Source organism: Epargyreus clarus, unplaced genomic scaffold (genome assembly GCF_041222505.1).
Source record: "Epargyreus clarus isolate Ecla_fem2 unplaced genomic scaffold, WU_Ecla_fem_2.2 ptg000029l, whole genome shotgun sequence".
Taxonomy (NCBI): Eukaryota; Metazoa; Arthropoda; class Insecta; order Lepidoptera; family Hesperiidae; genus Epargyreus; species Epargyreus clarus.
Window position 1 is genome coordinate 6,178,922 of NW_027332235.1, and position 21,887 is coordinate 6,200,808.

The window sequence follows — 21,887 nt, forward strand, 5'->3', positions numbered from 1 at the left end:
AACGTCTTAGCCAAGTGCGAATTGATAGACATGCTTGAAAAAAATTTAGAACACTCAGGGGTGAAGGGTTTCTCACAATGTTTTTCTTCTCTACACAATAATTAATTTCCAGTAAATTGTAATAGATATGTTACATTACCTAGAGTTAAGGGCAATCCGTCCACCATCCATGTTACTGTCGGCTTCGGATATCCCTTTGCTTTGCAAGGAATTATCAGGGCTATGTCATATTCCACAACATTAAATTCAGTTTTCTCGGGGTTTTCAATTTCAACTGGCGCTAGAAAAGAAAATGTGTAATTTATTCATTTGTTAGTTTTTTATTCCAATTATTAATTCTTTTTAATAAAATGATAGTCGCCGTATTATTGACGCGTTCCTATTGAAAGACCTTACGCCTTACGCGATACGCTTAAGGTTTTTATCGAGCAAAAAAGCTTTCAAAAAAGTAAAAAAATAATAAATCCCATTATTTGCAACTCCAAAGACTTATAAGCCTAGAACGTGTCTACCACTGAACGTTCAATTGGCATGCGTCATATCACATCACATAATATGATATCACATGCCTTACTATGAATAACCATATCAGTGGGAATTTGCAATAAAGTAACGCCTGATATCTGGTCATTTCTAAGAATTTTTTTTCTGCAGTGTATCATATCCTCCTTTGAAACATATATTGAAATTAATAATTAAAACTTTATTATGAAAATCAAGAGCAGCTTAAAAACTAAATCCACCTTTATCACAATGAACTACCATATTTAAAATGCAAATTATTGATTTAATAATTATATATATTGAATTACCATTAACATTAACTTCATATGTGATTGACTTAGTGTCAAATGTATTGGTAGCGATACAAACGTAAGACCCGGCACTCTTTGCTTGAATTTTACTTAATGTCAGACGATTCGAGCCGTTTGGCCTGAAATGATAAATTAATGAAACATGTTTTAATTGAGGTTCATCTGTGTTCTGATTACCATTATTTTTTGGATGAGGTGAGATGGAAAATATTGGCAGATGATTCTATAGAAACAACTCGGGCAAAATGGACTTTTTTTATACAATAGGAGTAGCAGACGAGCATGCAGTCGACCTGACACAGCAGCGACTAACACTGCTGTTATTAGGTAGAAATAGGTGTGGCGGTGGTCGAACCATAAAAGGTTCTACCACCTTTAAAACTTACCGCATTTAGTTTCAGGTAGACGATAGAAAATTTAAGCACGAGAAAAGATGAAAGAAAAATGAACAATGCTAATGTAAAGGCCAGCGAACACATAAGCAAAACAATGATTACGTTATCAATTCAAAACTGAAAATATAGTTTCTTAATTTGTAGCTATCATTCAATGAATATAAAGAGCCATAAATAGCAATAAATAGCCATAAATGGCTATTTACGAAATATATTTACCATGAAAATAAAAATACAAGAACGTAAATACCCAACCCCGCAACTTAATATCCTAACATGTTGATTTTTACACCTTTACATTATGTAGGTTTGATATGTAGGTTTCTTTACAATGTTTCTTTTACAGTTTATGAAAGTTATTTCAAAAGGTGTGTCTGAGATCTTAAATCTCCTCCTAGTCTTCTAGTAGAAGTCGAATTTCAAACAATTACGTCATTTCATGTTCGATTACATTTACATTAGCTTATCTATATGTTTTTATTATTATCACTTATCACTTACGGTAATATCGCAGGATAATCTTTGGAACCCGACTTTAAAAATATCCATGATATGTTTGGATTTGGGATCCCGCTAGCGTCACACAATAATTCCACATCACTACCAACTAATACATTACGCGGCGTGTCCTTAGGAGGCTCTATTTTTACTGGTCCTAAAACACAATCCAGATAAATTAAGTACGCAACTAATGAAGTTGAAACCAATATAGTGAGGACATTTTTTTGACCAAAATTTTCGACCGGACCAAATTTTTTGAGCGGTCACCATAACGGTCTGACGCGCAAAGGGTTCTGGTTTCAATCCCCGGCCAGACAGATATTGGAATGATGAATTTAGATGTCTGTTCTGGGCCTGGGCTTTTGTGTATTTGTCTATGTGTGTCCATGGCACCCATGACACAGGGAATCCTAGTGTGGGGCTGTGAGTATAGAAAGCGTTTTTTTTATAATCGCGACCATTTATTTTAATGTTTTACCGTAAATATTCAACGTGACATCCTTGCTGTCTCTTCCACGGTAATTTCTTGCTTCACAGGTATAATCTCCTTTGTCGTTCTCACTCGCTATAAATCTAAAAATATATAATTATATATTACTTTTACAAAATAAAAAAAATCATTCGATAAACCAATTCTTTAATAACGGTTTCACATAACTCTTTCATTTGATACTTATATCGCCCCCACGAAATTGGTATTGCATAATTAGTAAGGTATATATGATTTAGATCAATAAGTTTTATCAATAAGATAATCATAGAATATCATCCAAAACAACCTTGTATAAAAAAAATAATCCGTTGGGATTAACTAATTTAAAATTCAGCTGTAAGATTTGACGCAGACATACGTATGAACTTATTAGTTAAATATAAGGTAAACACCTTCTCTTCTCAATATAAATCATATTCCAATACGAGTACTATTTGAGTTTAGCAGCTCTGTGTACCATAATAGAAATATATAGCGGTATAAGGCTGACGACCAATACCCACTAGGAGACTTTGGATGATCAATTGTCACTATAATAAATAATTCATAAAATGGCTGTACAAGGGCGTCTAGACCCGAGCATCTAGAGCATCTAATACTATCATCATCATCAATCCACTATTGTCCCACTGCTGAGCACGTGTCTCCTCTCAGAATGAGAAGGATTAGGCCATAGTCCACCGCGCTGGCCAAGTGCGTATTGGTAGACTTCACATACCTTTGAGATTTTTTTTAATAAATCTCTCAGGTATGCAGGTTTCCTCACGATGTTTTCCTTCACCGTTTTAGCAAGTGATCATTAATTTCTAACACGCACATAATTTTGAAAAATCAGAGGGCTTGCCTCCATGCCTGCATCTAATACTAGCCGAGAATTAAATCCTGAACCCTAACTATATTCGTTTGATGCAGTTCTCTCGGTTTCGCGAAGAATGTAAAAAGTAATTGTTGACTGACCTTAATGAGTTATCTGTAAATATAGTGTATTTCTTATCTGCAGTAATAGTTTTCCCTTCTTTGATCCACCTTACGTTTGGTTCTGGTTCACCAGTTACTTCGCAGTGCAACGTCACTTGGTCACCAATTTTCGCCGGCTTAGGTTGTTCAACGACGACAAATGCTGCATCTAGCAACATTATTGATTGATTATCATCATCAACCACTTATGAAGCATTCCAACTTATTCCAATGTATTTTTGCTTGAAGCCAACTCAGCAATAGAATTATTGAGCGACAATCAAATATTATCTGCAGCACCAGTTACTCTTATATTATTTTTCCACGCTTTTAATAGCTTGGGTTGTATGTATGTATGTAACGGAATCTTTGAACTCGATTTTTACCTACTTTGAATGGTCTGATTAATTTAAAATTTTGAATAACTATCAAAAACCGATGACAATACACGATTTTAATAATTTTATCTCATTCTCCTCATCAAGAATCAGGATTAACGATATTCCTTGTGAGATTTTAGCGTGGTTTTTAGTTTTTAAACTATAATTATGAATACACGAGGAAAACATCAGAATATACTTACTTTCTACAATCAGTTCAATTCGATAGAAATCTTTACCAACTTCGTTACTTGCTTGGCATTTATAAACACCAGCGTTGTCTGTATCAACTGGTTCTATTTTAATTTCTTGCTCTGTTTGTGGAAGGGGTACAAATTCACTCGCGCTTTGTCTCCTGAATTCCCAAGTAATCACTGGTGCTGGTATACCTCTCATGATTCTGTTAATTAAGGAATATAGTAATTGAAATCGTATACAATATGTCTTATCTCGACATTTACTTAGTGGTAGTCGAAATCCTTTAAATTCAGAGAGAAAGCGTACACAAGCGTGAGACAATTTGTAAAGTTATACTAAGCAACATATACATTAGGTTATTTCAATTATAGTTTACTAATTATTTTATACCGATTGGTTGTGGCCAATAAAATGATTTTATTCAAAGCAATGTGCTACTAATGGCCAGTTAACGATGTAATGTAACGATAGTAATAAGTTAAAATAATATAATTACCTGCATTGTATATTAGCTTTTGATCTTAAGGTTGCAGCTACTCTGTTTGTTTTAGATTTGTCTATTACGGGAGCACCTATTTTATAAAAATATAACTCGAATCATTAACAAAATTAAATTATACATATATGCATTTTGAAGGTTGTAGAACCATTTGTGGTTCGACTCCGGCGGCACCACTGCCACACCTATTTCAGCCTCATAACAGCAGTGTTAAGCGTTGCTTTGCTCTGGTTTAAAATGTGGGGTAAGGGAGACATACTTTTCCGAGACGTTCCAGCTTCGTCCTCAGGGGTAGCGGCGCATCTGTAGGCGACCTCAGGTAGGAATCTAATACTACGTATGTGGGGCTGATTACAGATGTTCATGGTGGGCAGTAGCCACTTACAATCAGGTGGACTGCATGCTCGTCTGCTATTCCTATATTATTGTAAAAAAATGTTTTTAATACCATCAGTTTTTAGACCACTGCTTGCATTATCTATAATCCGTATTTATCTGTATCTATCAAAATTAAAGGTTCGCGTTTCCACACACCGAATATTTGCAAAACAAGAAGCACTGAGAATATGTAATAATAGCAATTACTAACATTTTTAGAATACATGCCTATATGATTCAAATTGCATCAAACGAAATCTACTAAATTTAATTCAATGAGTTAACAATATATTAATAGTTTATATCTTGACTTAACGTTTAGTGTTTAATTCATTCAAATGAATTTACGCTGTATAAAATTATACTTTTAAATGCACTCCGGACCGGAGTTTCAGTTTACTAGTGTTTGATAGACGACGTTGTTGGACCTTATATTTTGAATTCACGCGAACGAAGTCTCAGACATAGATATTCGAAATAGATATTTCTAAAACTGATTTATACGCACATTGCACAGTCACTTCAGTCTCATGTGTATCCATCCCAAGGTAATTGCTTGCGACACATTTGTAAGTTCCACCATTTTCCAAATCGACAGCATTAATAACAATATTTTGTTCAGTTGCGGACATGGTTACGAAATCACTTGTATTCTTTTTCTTGAATTCCCAAGTGATATCTGGTTCCGGATTTCCTCCTATAATTCTAGAAATAATATTTACTGTACTTAGCGTTTTATTTTATGCCAAATAATGTTTCTTACATTATTTTATTTTAGTTACATATTATAGTATTAGGTAGTGTGACAAAAAAATTATATACAATGTAACTTCTTTAACATAACGGAATATTTCATTGCAATGATGGAATTAAATTATATAGAAGTTTTGTAATGAAAAAAATAAATTATTTGTAGTAAAGTAATTCATTTCCTCATATTTTATGATTAATACGGAAGCAATCATTTATACATGAAGTTTAAATGACTTATGAATACCGTATAAAAATATTTTTGAAGGTGATAGAACGTTTTGTCGTTCTACTCCGGCGGCACCAACGCCACACCTATTTCTTCCTATTAACAGTAGTGTTAAGCGCTGCTGTGTTCTGATTTGAAGGGTATGGTAAAGAAGACATACTTTTCCTAGGCGTTCCAGCCTATTACTCAGGGGTAGCGGCGCATCTGTGGCCGACTATCGGGGGTTGATTGCAGATATCCTTGAGCGGTAGTAGTCACGTACCATAAGGTGGACTGCATGCTGGTCTGTTACTGCTATATTATAAAAAATCCTATATTACCTGCACGATATTGTAGCTTTAGATCCTTGATTAACTGTTATATTAGATTTGCTTTTGTCTATTTCAGGAAGACCTATAATAAGAAGAAAATTATTACAGTAACTCACAACAGATTAAAAACAATTGATTGATTTATTTCCCACCTAGTTTTTCAGCAATCAGGAATTTGCTTTTAAAGTGGGCCATAATTTACTAATTTACGAAATACTTACAGCATTTGTTTACATTTGGTTGAATACCGCGATATTATTATGTTCGGTTTATAATGCGCAAGTAACTAAGTACGCAAATTTAAGTACGGAATCCAGTTTCCTACTTCTAACCCAATTATTATATACAGAAAAAACCAACCGTTTAAAAATAGTATTACCTTTGTCACTCCTTTAATTTAGTCGAATCCAAGGACACTATATGTTACAATCCGTCGAGCCCTTTGGGTTGTAGGACGTGATAAAAGAGACATGCGTATATACGTTCGAATAACATTATTAAGATAAGGGTTAAAAATACGCACCAAAAACGGTCAATTCAGTCTCGTGTGAATCCTCTCCAACAAAATTGTTCGCTTTACATCTATAAACACCAGCGTCTTCCACACGTGTTGAATCTATATGAATTTTCTGTTTAGTTTCGGCAAGAGTTTTAAAGTCAGCGGTATCTTTTTTTTTGAACTCCCACGTGATATCTGGTTCCGGCGATCCTCTTATGACTCTGCAGATAAATGAATTATACTTAACATTATTTTTATCCTCTCTATCGGTGTAATTATCTAATAATAAATAAAGTAATTGTATGATTATGTTTTCACGTTTACCTATATTTTTTCTTTGACTATACCAACGAAATTTGACATCGAAAAGTCGGCGCTCGATATATATCGTTGGATAACGATGTAAACAGCGTGTCTAATATGAGCGTCGACTTCAGAAATATGGACTAAACCAACACTTATTTGAATTATTATTTACTTTGTAGTGACATAGAAGTCGGTTGTATTTTTTGTTAAAAAAAAATTTTACACTTTTTTTAGTGATGACATAATAAAATTTATATTAATACAATATAAAATTGTATAAACGTGATCATGAATTAAGGTAAGGTCTGAATTTACATTGATTAGAACCGCCCACTCGCATGGCGCTGCCGCGCCCTGCTCGCTTAGTTTTATATTGTCTTATATGTTCCAACCTAACCTAACTAAATAGTCAATGATGAACTGGCTTTGCAATTTCATTAGAACGTACACCAAATATCTTCAAACACAACTCAATTATTCCCATCAGTTGAGGCGTTACATATTTTGTCTCCGAGCCACATTATCAGACCCTTAAATAGTCAATGATGAACTGGCTTCGCAATTTCATTAGTACCTACACCAAATATCTTTAAACACAACTCAATTATTCCCAACGGTTGATTTTGTCTCCAGAACCCACTCTGATCCTCATCATATTTAAATGCGACCAACTTGTAGCAATTGTACACACACGAAATTAAAGGCATTAAAATAGATTCATAAACGGCGTAGTTATGGCTGTTATATTTAGATGGATGGAGGAGTTCCCCTCATTTTCTCCAGAACCCATCGATGGATCCTAACCATATTTAAATGGGACCAACTTCCAGCTCGTCTCTACATAATAAAAAAGAATTATTAAAATCGGTTCACTAACGGCGGAGTAATTCGTGTACATACATAAAAAAAGATACCGGCCGAATTGTTAACCACCTCCTTTTTGAAGTCGATTAAAAATTGTGTGTATGTCTCTCACAAAATTTAGAAGAATTCAACGACTGCAGGGCATGCCATATAATAAGACATACATACATATATATGTACATTGTTGTACATGTATACGCTCGAAAAACATTTCTGTCGGATTCAAATTTAAGTTAATTACCTGCATAATATGTCAGTTGCAGTTCCGAAAAATGTTTCCATAGTGTGTTCGCTTTTGTCAATTTCGGGCGCATCTATAAAAAACAAAAAATGTAAATGTTTGTTACTTTCTTTCACCTTTTCAGCAAGTGATAATAAATGACTCTCATGGTAGAGTGTTTCATGGGTCCGAGGTTCGAATCTAGTGGTTGCAACTTGACCTCTCAATTTGTGCCTGAAAGTCGTCTGCTATTCCCATATTATAATAAAAGACTAGGTATCGCTTGGGTGCGCGAGCTGCAAGCAGCTCGCGGGGAAATGTCTTGTTTAGTTTCGCGTGCAAGATTTTTTACATTTTTTTTGTTTCTATACATTTATTGAAATTTTGTTAATTTTTGGGGCCGTTTGTAAAGAATATGAGTTAATATTTGCAAAATACCAAGAATTTGGGTCGTGATTTTTTTGTCTATAAGCCATACATTTTAAAAATTTAATAAGGAGACAACAGCTTGAAATATTACATACAAAAATACCTATTTTTAAAAATCGTTATTTTTTGTATGGCACACTAAAATATTTCTTTACCAAAATGTGTAGTGTATTAGTACATACAAACGCGTCATACATTATTAGGTGTTCAAAAATATACAACAACTTGAAATCTATATAAAAGCGAACAAGTAATTAATTAAAAAATCAAAAAACCAGACTGCACTATAAAAGCTGAAGTAGAATTTCCAAAAACAATGAAACAGGTTTTTTTTTATCCAGAAAGCCAAATACAAAGTTTTAATAGTAGGTATCTGCTTCAAAATCAAAAGATGTTCAAACAATATTATCCATTTTATCCTCGTAGTGGTCAATTACGCTATATAAAGAACCTATGAGTAATTCCAGCACTCTAAAGTTCAGCGGTTTTCCTTTGCGTTGATCTTTATCACAGCAACACTACCCATTTAGTCAGACAGTCATCTCGATGAGTTATATATATGTATATATTATATAATGTATGTGTGATCTCTTTTAAGTTCCTTTATTTTCATCAAGTTTGCGTTACAATTGAGGGACTTTCATAAACACTTTCAACCCCTATTTAATCCCCTGAACAGAATGGCTTCAGAAATTTCGGCAAAACCTTGATTGAAATGTTTTGAACGTGAAAATCTTTTTATCCAACTGCCAAGGAAGGGTTATGTTTTTCGCGCGTATCTTGTATTTTTGTCTTTCTTTACTTGATCCGATGTTTTGTTACATCGGATCAAGTAAAGTCATCGGCAGGATGAATTTCAGTAGTTAAGGTGTCATTATATTTGTCTCTATGACCCGAGTGTCCTTAGATAGGTGTTAGTAAAAAAAAGTCAAAATGGCGGATTTTTGGCGCGAAATAGTAACACATTTAAAAAAAAAGTTAACCGAACCTATCGAGTAGGGTATCAAATGAAAGGAAATTAAGCGCAGAATATAAAAACATATTTGTATATATATAAACCAGCAAGGTGACTGACTAAATGACTTTTTCATTTTTCAGAAATCAACATAAAGCCTAAACCAAGGACCATAGAGTTCTGAAATTTTGCACATAGGTTATCTATGTAGCGTTAATAAGTACTAAGGAAGGCCTTTTGAAAATTCTACCCCTAAGAGGGTAAAATTTATTTATTTTATTTATTTATTTATTTACATTTTTTTACATCGAAATACTAACTAAACATTACATAATATAGACAGTATAAAAAATAGTATAAAATAGACAGTCATGTCAGTTTTTTTTTTAAATCCTTTAATTTTGAAGCAACTACTATAAAATTTAGTATTTAGTACCCCTTAACGAAGTAAAATAATGTTTGGAACTTTAAATTACTGAAGTTATATATTTTATGGAGCATAAATTGTGATTTTTTTTTCGCGAAATAGTAACACGTTTTAAAAAAGTTCTACTTCAGCCTTTTTAGTGCATTCGTATTTTTGATTTTTGAATTAAATGACTTGTTTTATATTTTCTTTCATGTTCTAACCTAACCTAACCTAACAAATTCTACATACCTACTATCTTTTTCTGTACTAATGTTACAAAAGTAAAAGATTATTTTTTATCATGATTCAATTATATATAGTGATTGAAGGTGGTAGAGCATTTTGTGGTTAAATCTCATAACAGCAGTGTTAAGCGCTGCTGTGTTCTGGTTTGAAGGGTGTAGATAAGGGAGACATACGTTTCCGAGACGTTCCAGCTTAGTCCTCAGGGGTAGCGGCGTATCTGTGACCGATTCCAGGTAGGAATATATAATCCTATCTGAGGGTGATTACAGACGTCCATAGGTAATAGCCACCCACCATCAGGTGGACTGCATGCTCGTCTGTTACTCCCATGTTGTGAAGTGTAAAAAAGTGAGCGCTAAATGGCCGAATAGACAGGTGGTATCCCTGTATCAACAGGATTAAGGAGTTTAATATTGAATATATGCGCAAGCACAAATAATTTACTTTTATTAAGTTGAAAATAATTGTATATTAACAGGGTTGAGTAGGTTAAATTTGTGGTCAGTACATGGATGGGTGACCGCCACGTAATGTTATTTATCTACTCAAACGTTTTCGTGCTTTTGAATTTACGTTCAGCTGCTGGTTCCAGATGTTAACATATAAGTCTGGTGAAAACCTCAAAAAATATTGTTTTAAAAATTAACAGTTTTAATGTTATTGGATATCCACAACCACTGTTTTTCTTATATGAACTAAAGGATTTACTTTACCTATTCGACTTTTGTTATTATATCGGACCACCGAATCTATATAACCTGTAAGAATCTAAACTGTACTTTGAACTTCACGTCAAATGCAATTCTGGGAATTCTGGAATATTAAATTCTGGGAAGTAATGATAAATGACAATCTAATGATGACTTTCTCAAGTAAAATCCTAGTGATTACTTAACAAAAAGATATAGAAAATCATATGTAACGTTGAAACGAAGTTGTAAAAAATAAAAAAATAAAAGTTTACGTATTAATTATCTATTTTTATTTAAAATATAAATCCTAAAATAAACTTAGTTGCCAAGCTATTAGTTAGTCATACTAAGCCGTATGTCACGGTCATAACATCGAAGAATTAGTTGATTAACCAACAAATTATTCAATGTTATGACTTATGTATAGTCCTAAAGAATTATACATAAGTCATATGTGATGTATAATCCTTAAGGATTAGTATGCCAATATGTATTTTATTCAAAATTTTCCTTTTCCTTTAATTTTTCACATAACATTACTTCCCAGAATTTGATCCTTATAAGCGACACTATCAGATAGTGAAATAATATACAAATTTATTATTTTCCAAAATAAACTCGTTCGATTCTCGGCTAAGGAAGAAGATATCTTAAAAACCGAATGATGCAGTTTTAGTTTTTATCAAAATCGGCCTCGTAACTCCTTTCAGCATTTTTCGCAAATCCTTATAGTTTCGGATTTAGCCTTGAAGGCCTATTTGAAAAATTCACCCTGTATAGGTGTATCTGGAGGTTGCTAGCATCATCGGCTATTTGGACCACGTAACATACGCCAACGGGTGGTCAATGCTATCGTACTGAACTTTCGGGTTTGGCTCTTCGCGAAAGGTCATGCAACATACCGGTTGACCCAGATACTCACCGGACATGGCCGTTTCGGTGAGTATCTATACAGGATAGAGGGAGATGAGGGCCCTACGAGGATTCCGCATAGCACACGCTGCAGTACTGCCCAGCGTGGGAGTCTCAGCGGCGGATCCTCGTGTCAAAAGTGGGACCGGACCTTTCTCCAGCGCCATTGTTGGATAGCTATAGCATGATCACCTGCGACATTTTCAAGTCCACAAAGGAAGAAGCCGAGCGAGCTAGGGAGTGCACAGCTCGGAGGAGGAGTCGCCGTGGGCGTAGATAACGCCCATCTGTTTCCGTAGTTCCGGGACCAGAATAGGGTATCCTCTGCCTGTCTTAAGGGGCGACTAAAAGGGGCTTCCGGGATTGCGGGTGGCAAAAGTGAGAGAGAGAGATTGGAACCACCCGGGCAACTACCCAGGGAAGGACGGCAGTATGTGTGGTCGCATACCGTCATGCACGCCACACCGAGTGGTGAGCGTCATGCTCAACTGGGCAGAGCCCGACGGGGCAACACGCTAAGAAGACTCCGGTTGCGTTCCTTTGGAGATCCCGAAGTCCTCTATGCAGCGCCGAGGATAACTACCGGGGGGGTTTTAGTGCGGTAAGAATCCCACATAACCCCGTGTCGCTCCCATGGCATAGGGTATCTTTTGAAGGTTTCCCCTCTTGTCGACAAAAAAAAGGTGTATCTTGAGGGAAGTATTATAGGTACCTTTTTATGTAATATAGGAGTAGCAGACGAACATACAGTCCAGACAGTAGCCACTTACCATCAGGAGGACTGATAAAGCCTTGTACTAAAGTAAAAATATTGTTTAGAAGAAACAGACGAGGAAGATGTTGATGTATAAGAAGAGTGATAACGTAAGAGACAAGTTAATCAATGATGAGATGAAAGGTTTTATGAGTTGAGTTGAGGCGTTAAAAAATCAAAAAAGTTTAATTATAACGTTTAAGTGAAAATTATTTAAAATTACGTATTATGTATATTGTACGATTTTTTCTTAAGTCATTTCAATTATATTTAAAACGTTAAAGAATTACATCTTCATTACCTGCAATAAAAAATAAAGTAAGATTTTAAAGTGTTTTAGTTTTAGACCAGATCCCTAAATACGTCTTTTTATTTTAATATTAATTTTGTTTATGCCACAACTTACAGCATTTTTTTCGCGTAAAAGAAATAAACTCATCGGATTATAGCTTTTTAAAGTAACAATGAGTTAAAAATATGATGTTTACAGCATATACGCTTCCCAAAAAAAGAGATTACATATGCATAGTGCATATTTTTTTCGTATGCCAACACTGAAATATTTTTTCACACATTGGTACAGTATATACCTAAGTACCATTAAGCGCCTCATACAAAAAAATGATGTCAAATGGTGGAAACAGTCTGAAACATTCGATAATCCTGTTGAAAATGCATTTGTATGAAAACATTTCTTTTAATTATGGCAACATTGGATATTGTATTTTTACGTAACGATCATTTTAAGTAAAAGTTTATCCTCTGTCAACGGTTCTCCCTCAACTATTCAAAAAGTGAAAATCATGAAAAAAAATCTGTATGCCAGTGTTGCCAGTTGATTAATACGAAAATGGTCAAATGTCATTACGGCATCATGAAAATGTCCAAATATACATCATAGATTATTATTTTTTTTTAATATAAGGGTAGCAGACGAGCATGCAGTCCACCTGATGGTAAGTGGCTACTGCCGCCCATGGACATCTGTAATCAACCCCAGATAGGATTAGATATTCCTACCTGAGGTCGGCCACAGATGCGCCGCTACCCCTGAGGACTAAGCTGGAACGCCTCGGAAAAGTCTGTCTCCCTTACCACACCCTTCAAACCGGAACACAGCAGCGCCTAACACTGCTGTTATTAGGTAGAAATAGGTGTGGCGGTGGTGCCGCCGGAGTCGAACCACAAAGGGTTCTACCACCTTCAACCTTAAAGATTATGGCCCTTCTTTAGTAAATTTTATATTTTAACCCTCTTTAATAACTCACAAAAATGTAGAAGATTATTACATTTTATATCCTTTACTTGAGTACATACGACATCCACAAAATCTGTTTCTCTATGTCTTAATAAATAATTATAAATTATTACGTAAGAAGAGAATCTAACATCTTACGTCTCTTCCCACTATGTGCATGGTAGGGCAACACTCCAAAAAGAATAATCACGAGTAAAATTCATATAGGTAACGTAAGCCACAAACAATTTAACTCAAATAAATAGAATACTCAAAAACTTGCATAAATAATTTCAAACCAATTATTGCTTTCTTAACATACCAATAAGTTAGCTAATTAAGATTGAATCATATATGTACCTTTTTAAACGACTCATAAATAAATTTCGAAATATACTTATACTTATAAACCCTGTAATCGATAACCATTATTTCTCTCCAAATAATTTAAACAATTTGTCTTGCTTTTCTTCTTTCATATCTTATGAACCTTCTATGAACTCTGACTATGAATTCTTCTCCTCCGAAATGGTAACAAGTGATTTAAATACTTTAGTGTTGAATGTCCAGTCCATTATTATTACATTCCAAAGATCACAGGTATTCTCCATTGTTTGATCCAATATAATCATGAAAACAAAAATAAAACTTGCAATTAATTCTATTTAAAAATGTAACTAAGTAAGTACAAGCTGTAACTATACTTTTCCAATTGTTAGTAACATTGATACTTAGGAATAACGCAAATAGAACAAAAATTCAATAACCTAATCCCTTTATTATTATTGTACGGATAATATAATGTTAAACAATATAACATCGATAACTTTAAAAATCAATATTACTTTCGAATATTATCAGCACAATAAGCCCTAGTACTAATATAGGACTGTTTATAATTATTCGTAATATACGTATAAATATTTAACACAAACTCAGAAACGTTAAGTGTTAAATGTATGACAAAATGTTAATAATTTGAAGCATGCAAAAGTTGCCTTATAACATTAAAGTTCTTCTAAACAAATATAACATTTGCTCGGTACTGCCATTTTATATCTCGACTGTGTAAGTAAGAACTTCTAATATGATTAATATTGAAAAATTAAAGTATGATTTATATCAAAATAAGGTAAAATGAAAACATAAATATTTGACCCAATCAAATTCCTGTAAAATGGCCGGCTAGGCTACTACATGCCTATTTAATAAACTCAGATAGCAAACTTAAGACAATCTGTACCAACTAACATTTGTATCGATTCTTAATTTGTTGTATTTAAATATATCCAATAAATTAACTTACGCAGTTTTACGCAGGCGATCCCACTGGCTAAATTGTTGGGGGTGTCTCCAATGAAAGGCTTGAATCAAGCTAGTTATTTTTATTTAATTCCAAGACCTCCACAAACATCGTCCTTGACATCTGCCGTTTCCCGCCATAATACCCTTTTGTTTTGTTTTTTAAATCACGAGTACAGCGTTACAGCCAATTAAATATGTGGCCAGCATTATTTTTCGAGTGAAAGATTTTAAACTAATTTTAATTTAATTTATTTTTATAATGTTGAACTAACGCAGTAAGGTATAATAATAAATGTGACCTTACAATAAATACTAAGAAAAAATGTAAAATGGTGCCGGTCATCGTGGTGGTGGTCATTAAAGTGAGAGAAGAGCCCGAAACATTGCATACAAAAATGCATATGTATGAAAAAATATTTTTTTGTTTGACAATTTTGATATATTTTTTAACAAAATGATTTTTTTCAGACTATAAATACCTACATACACCTCATACTTTGTAATGATATCAAAAGAATACAAGTTTGAAATATTACATACAAAAATACATACATATGAACTTTTGTATGACAACACTGTACATATGAACTTTTGTATTCAAACTGTTAAAATCGACAAACACCTCATTAATTGGAATGACGTCAGAAGGAGACAGCAGCTTGAAAAATGCATATGTATGAAAATTATTATTTTTTGTATGGGAACACTGAAATGTTCTTTTACCCAAATGTTAAAACTGTTAGTATCTACAAACGCCTCATACATTGGAATGACATCAGAAGGAAACAACCGCTTCAAATATTACATACAAAAGTGCATATTTATGAAAAAAAAATAATTTTGTATGGCAATACTGAAATATTTTTCCACAAATTTTTAAAGTCTATAAGTACCATTAAACGCCTCATACAGAAAAATGACGTCAAATGATGCCGGTCATAGTGGTGGTGATCATTAAAGTGAAACAACAGACTCAAAGTTTACATACAAAAATACAAATGTATGAAAATTATTATTTTTTGTATGGCAACACTTAAATATTTTGTTACCAAAAGGTAAAGTCTATTACTACCCACAATCGCGTCATACATTATAAGGTTGGAAAAAATATAGTAAAGCTTGAAATATTACATACAAAAATGTATATGTATGAAAATTATTATTTTTTATATGGTAACACTGAAATATTTTTTCACAAATTTGTACAGTCTATAAGTACCATTAAACGCCTCATACAGAAAACTGACATTTAGTGATGCTGGGCATGATGGTGGTGGTCTTTAAAGGGAGACAACAGCCCGAAACACCACATACAAAAATACAAATGTATGAAAATTATTATTTTTTGTATGGCAACACTAAGATATTTTTTAATCAAAATGTGCACAATATTAGTACCTACAAACGCCTCATACATTCTAATGTTACCAATACAAGACAACAGCTTGAAATATTACATACAAAAATACATCTGTATGAAAATTAATATTTTTTGTATGGCAACACTAAAATATTTTTTTACCAAAATGTGCAGTCTATAAGTACAAACAAACGCGTCATACATTATAACGTTGTCAAAAAATTACAACAGCTTGAAATGTGACATACAAAAATGCACATGTATGAAAATTATTGTTTTTTATATGGCAACACTGAAATATTTTTCCACCAATTTATACAGTCACAAGTACCATTAAACGCCTCATACAGAAAACTGATATTTAGTGATGCTGGGCATGATGGTGGTGGTCTTTAAAGGGAGACAACAGCCCGAAACACCACATACAAAAATACAAATGTATGAAAATTATTATTTTTTGTATGGCAGCACTAAAATATTTTTTAATCAATATGTGCACAATATTAGTACGTACAAACGCATCATACATCCTATTGTTACCAATACAAGACAACAGCTTGAAATATTACATACAAAAATACATATGTATGAAAATTAATATTTTTTGTATGGCAACACTAAAATATTTTTTTACCAAAATGTGCAGTCTATTAGTACATACAAACACGTCATACATTATAACGTTGTCAAAAATTTACAACAGCTTGAAATATGACATACAAAAATGCACATGTTTGAAAATTATTATTTTTTGTATGGCAACACTGAAATATTTCGTTACACATTGGTACAGTCTATAAGTGCCATTAAGCGCCTCATACAAAAAAATTACCTCAAATGGTGGCAACAGCCTGAAATCTTCGATAATCCTGTAGAAAATGCATTTGTATGAAAACTTCTTTTTTGTATATGGCAACATTGGATTTTCGATTTTTTACATAGGGTCCATTTAAAATAAAAAATATCTCCCATACATTACTTATATGCTCTGTCTACGGTTTCCGCCCAAGTACTCAAAAAGTGAAAATCGCGAAAAAAAAATCTGTATCCCAGTGTTGCCAGTTAATTAAGATGAAAATGGTCAAATGTCATTACGGCGCCCAAAAAAAATTGTCCTGTGAAGATATTTCATTAAAAATATTTCTCCTTCTACTTTTTACATTTTTGAATGAAAAGTTCCAAAAAATGTATGAACGATGAAAAAAAAAACTTTACCTGGCAACACTTCGAGCCGAGCTCCATGACCGCCCAGTACAAAGCGACTCGCTCAAATGTTGCCAACATCAAAATATTTCACTTCGAAAAATGCATTTTTTCGTACATTTTACAAAATGGCTGACACAAGGTGCGCCATCTGGTTTAAAAAAATTAATATTGCCATATGATAAAATTGAGGATACACTCCGGCCAATACAATAAAAATGTCGAAAAAATATTAATAAAACCACCGCGCTACGACCCCACGAACACACCTCGAAAAATGAAAGATTTCAAACTCAAATATCTCGGCGGCCATCTTGTTTTTCCAATTTTTTCCAATTTTATCGTAACAGTCGTCCCACAGTTAGCCGAAAATGACACCAATCTCAGGTAGGCGCGCAGAGTAAAAAAAAAGTTGAAAATCGCAGGAGGGCCGCCATCTTGAATTTTGTATGTTTCCCATTTTTCCTATAACCACCATAATATACCGAAAAAATATCTCATACATTATTACTACCCCCCACCAATAGTTTAGGCTGGGCTACTCGAAATGTCAAAAAAGTGAAAAAAAAAATCTAGCTCCCAATGTTGCCAGTTAATTTGGATGAAAATGGTCAAATGTCATTACGACCCCCCTGAAAAATGCCCATGTAAAATATTTTCATTAAAAATGTTTCTCCTTCTACTTTTTACATTTTTGAATGGAAAGTTCCAAAAAAAGTATGAACGAAGAAAAAAAATCCTAAACCTGGCAACACTTCAAGTCACGCTCCACAACCGCCCCATACAAGGCGATTCGCTGAAATGTTGCCAACCTCAAAATATTTCACTTCAAAAAATGCGTTTTTTCATACATTTTACAAATTGCCTGACGAACGATCCGCCATCTGGTTAAAAAAATAAATAAATCCGATTTGGTAAAATTGACCATACATCCGAGAAAAAAAACGAAAAAAATCAAAAAAAAATTTAAAAAAACACATCAGTGCCACCCCGCGAACACACCTCGAAAAATGAAAAATTTCAAACTCAAGTATCTCGGCGGCCATCTTGTTTTTTCAACTTTTTCTAATTTCATCGTATCAGTCGCCCTCAAGTTAGCCGGAAACGATACCGATCTTGGATAGGTGAAAAATAAAAAAAAAAGTTGCCCAATCCAGCTCGGCCGCCATCTTGAATTTTGAAAGTTTCAGATTTTTCCCATAGACACGGAGGCAAATAAAAAATTCCACTCATACATCAAACCCACCCCCCACCACTCCTTCAGGTCGAGGAAGTCGATTTTTCGTAAAACTGAAAAAAAATTCCTGCGGCCAGTGTTGCCAGTCGACATCGACGAAAATGGTCAAATGTCATTACGACAGCCAAAAAAAATATTCCAGTGAAAAATTTTCATCAAAAATATTTCTCCTTCTACTTTTCATATTTTTGAATGAAAAGTTTGAAAAATTGTAAGAGTGGGGAGAAAAAAACTCAAACCTGGCAACACCTCGGACCGAGCCCCACGACCGCCCCGAACAAAGCAAATCGCTCAAACGTTGCCAACCTCCGAATATTTCACTTCAAAAAATCTGTTTTTTTCATACATTTTACAAATCGCCTAACAGACGACCCGCCATCTTGTTGAAAAAAAAAATAAATCCGATTTGGCAAAATTGAGGATATATCCGAGAAAATTTAAAAAAATGGCAACAAAATATTAAAAATCCCAAGAGATACGACCTCCCAAAAACACCTCGAAAATTGAAAAATTTCAAACACAGATATCTCGGCGGCCATCTTGGTTTTTCATTTTTTTCCAATTTTATCGTAATGCCCACCCGAATATTATTCGAAAAAGAAACAAACATCTGCGTAAAGTCAATAAATAAAAAAGTTAAAAATTTTAAATCGGCCGCCATCTTGAATCTATGGCATCTCATATTTTTCCCTTTGCCTCGGGGGGGAGAGGAGAAAACCCGCCATAGACAACAAAGTCGCTCCTCGCCGGCATCATGGAGAACGGCATGTCAGTCAGTCAGTGGTAAGTTCAGGATTATATATATATAATGTTATTATGCATATCATCAGTTTTCAAACCACTCCTTACATTATCTATCTACTCGTTTTATCTATACCTATCAAAATGTAAGCTTCACGTTTCTACACACTGAATATTTGCAAAACAACAAGCATTGAGAATTCGTAATAATAGCAATTTTTAACATTTTTAGAATAGGTACATGCCTATATGTTTCAAATGATTTGCTTTTGTCTATTTCGGGAAGACCTTTAATAAGAATAAAAATATTACAGTAACTCACCAGATATTAAAATAATTGATTGATCAGTTCCCACTTAGTTTTACAGCATTTATATAACAAGATCACTTGGGTTCAAAAATTTATGTCAATTAGGAATTTGATTTTAAAGGAACCAAAATTTACTAATCTAACGAAATACTTGCAATTGTTTACATTTGGTTGAAAACCTCGATATTGTTCTGTTCTACTTATAATACGCAAGAAACTAAGTACGCAAATTTAAGTACAGAATCCAGTTTCCTACTTCTAACCCAATTATTATATACAGAAAAAACCAACCGTTTAAAAATAGTATTACCTTTGTCACACCTTTAATTTAGTCGAATCCAAGGACACTGTATGTTACAATCCGTCGAGCCCTTTGGGTTGTAGGACGTGATAAAAGAGACATGCGTATATACGTTCGAATAATATTATTAAGATAAGGGTTAATATACGCACCAAAAACGGTCAATTCAGTCTCGTGTGAATCCTCTCCAACAAAATTGATCGCTTTACATCTATAAACACCAGCATCTTCCACACGTGTTGAATCTATATGAATTTTCTGTTTAGTTTCGGCAATAGTTTTAAAGTCAGCGGTATCTTTTTTTTTTAACTCCCACGTGATATCTGGTTCCGGCGATCCTCTTATGACTCTGCAGATAAATGAATTATACTTAACATTATTTTTATCCTCTCTATCGGTGTAATTATCTAATAATAAATAAAGTAATTGTATGATTATGTTTTCACGTTTACCTATATTTTTTCTTTGACTATACCAACGAAATTTGACATCGAAAAGTCGGCGCTCGATATATTTCGTTGGATAACGATGTAAACAGCGTGTCTAATATGAGCGTCGACTTCAGAAATATGGACTAAACCAACACTTATTTGAATTATTATTTACTTTGTAGTGACATAGAAGTCGGTTGTATTTTTTGTTAAAAAAAAATTTTACACTTTTTTTAGTGATGACATAATAAAATTTATATTAATACAATATAAAATTGTATAAACGTGATCATGAATTAAGGTAAGGTCTGAATTTACATTGATTAGAACCGCCCACTCGCATGGCGCTGCCGCGCCCTGCTCGCTTAGTTTTATATTGTCTTATATGTTCCAACCTAACCTAACTAAATAGTCAATGATGAACTGGCTTTGCAATTTCATTAGAACGTACACCAAATATCTTCAAACACAACTCAATTATTCCCATCAGTTGAGGCGTTACATATTTTGTCTCCGAGCCACATTATCAGACCCTTAAATAGTCAATGATGAACTGGCTTCGCAATTTCATTAGTACCTACACCAAATATCTTTAAACACAACTCAATTATTCCCAACGGTTGATTTTGTCTCCAGAACCCACTCTGATCCTCATCATATTTAAATGCGACCAACTTGTAGCAATTGTACACACACGAAATTAAAGGCATTAAAATAGATTCATAAACGGCGTAGTTATGGCTGTTATATTTAGATGGATGGAGGAGTTCCCCTCATTTTCTCCAGAACCCATCGATGGATCCTAACCATATTTAAATGGGACCAACTTCCAGCTCGTCTCTACATAATAAAAAAAGAATTATTAAAATCGGTTCACTAACGGCGGAGTAATTCGTGTACATACATAAAAAAAGATACCGGCCGAATTGTTAACCACCTCCTTTTTGAAGTCGATTAAAAATTGTGTGTATGTCTCTCACAAAATTTAGAAGAATTCAACGACTGCAGGGCATGCCATATAATAAGACATACATACATATATATGTACATTGTTGTACATGTATACGCTCGAAAAACATTTCTGTCGGATTCAAATTTAAGTTAATTACCTGCATAATATGTCAGTTGCAGTTCCGAAAAATGTTTCCATAGTGTGTTCGCTTTTGTCAATTTCGGGCGCATCTATAAAAAACAAAAAATGTAAATGTTTGTTACTTTCTTTCACCTTTTCAGCAAGTGATAATAAATGACTCTCATGGTAGAGTGTTTCATGGGTCCGAGGTTCGAATCTAGTGGTTGCAACTTGACCTCTCAATTTGTGCCTGAAAGTCGTCTGCTATTCCCATATTATAATAAAAGATGTTATTATGCATATCATCAGTTTTCAAACCACTCCTTACATTATCTATCTACTCGTTTTATCTATACCTATCAAAATGTAAGCTTCACGTTTCTACACACTGAATATTTGCAAAACAACAAGCATTGAGAATTCGTAATAATAGCAATTTTTAACATTTTTAGAATAGGTACATGCCTATATGTTTCAAATGATTTGCTTTTGTCTATT

The 21,887-nt window shown here is 33.8% G+C and overlaps 2 protein-coding genes across 3 annotated transcripts in view; one reads left to right on the plus strand and one right to left on the minus strand.

Moving 5' to 3' along the window:
- Window positions 1-21,887, plus strand: part of LOC140754485 (uncharacterized) — a 226,960-nt gene that overhangs the window by 46,715 nt on the left and 158,358 nt on the right. The gene's annotated exons all lie outside the window — the stretch shown is intronic.
- LOC140754480 (hemicentin-2-like) overlaps window positions 1-21,887 on the minus strand; it is a 45,294-nt gene that overhangs the window by 6,723 nt on the left and 16,684 nt on the right. For both annotated transcript variants that reach the window (XM_073089501.1, XM_073089503.1), the window contains exons 22-34: window positions 21,427-21,499; window positions 20,039-20,235; window positions 7,817-7,889; window positions 6,430-6,626; window positions 5,916-5,988; window positions 5,125-5,321; window positions 4,236-4,311; window positions 3,745-3,941; window positions 3,162-3,330; window positions 2,190-2,284; window positions 1,712-1,865; window positions 813-934; window positions 140-280 (exon numbers count right to left, since the gene is read on the minus strand). In XM_073089501.1, the coding sequence (XP_072945602.1) occupies window positions 140-280; window positions 813-934; window positions 1,712-1,865; window positions 2,190-2,284; window positions 3,162-3,330; window positions 3,745-3,941; window positions 4,236-4,311; window positions 5,125-5,321; window positions 5,916-5,988; window positions 6,430-6,626; window positions 7,817-7,889; window positions 20,039-20,235; window positions 21,427-21,499 (1,764 nt within the window). The remainder of the gene's footprint in view (window positions 1-139; window positions 281-812; window positions 935-1,711; window positions 1,866-2,189; window positions 2,285-3,161; window positions 3,331-3,744; window positions 3,942-4,235; window positions 4,312-5,124; window positions 5,322-5,915; window positions 5,989-6,429; window positions 6,627-7,816; window positions 7,890-20,038; window positions 20,236-21,426; window positions 21,500-21,887) is intronic.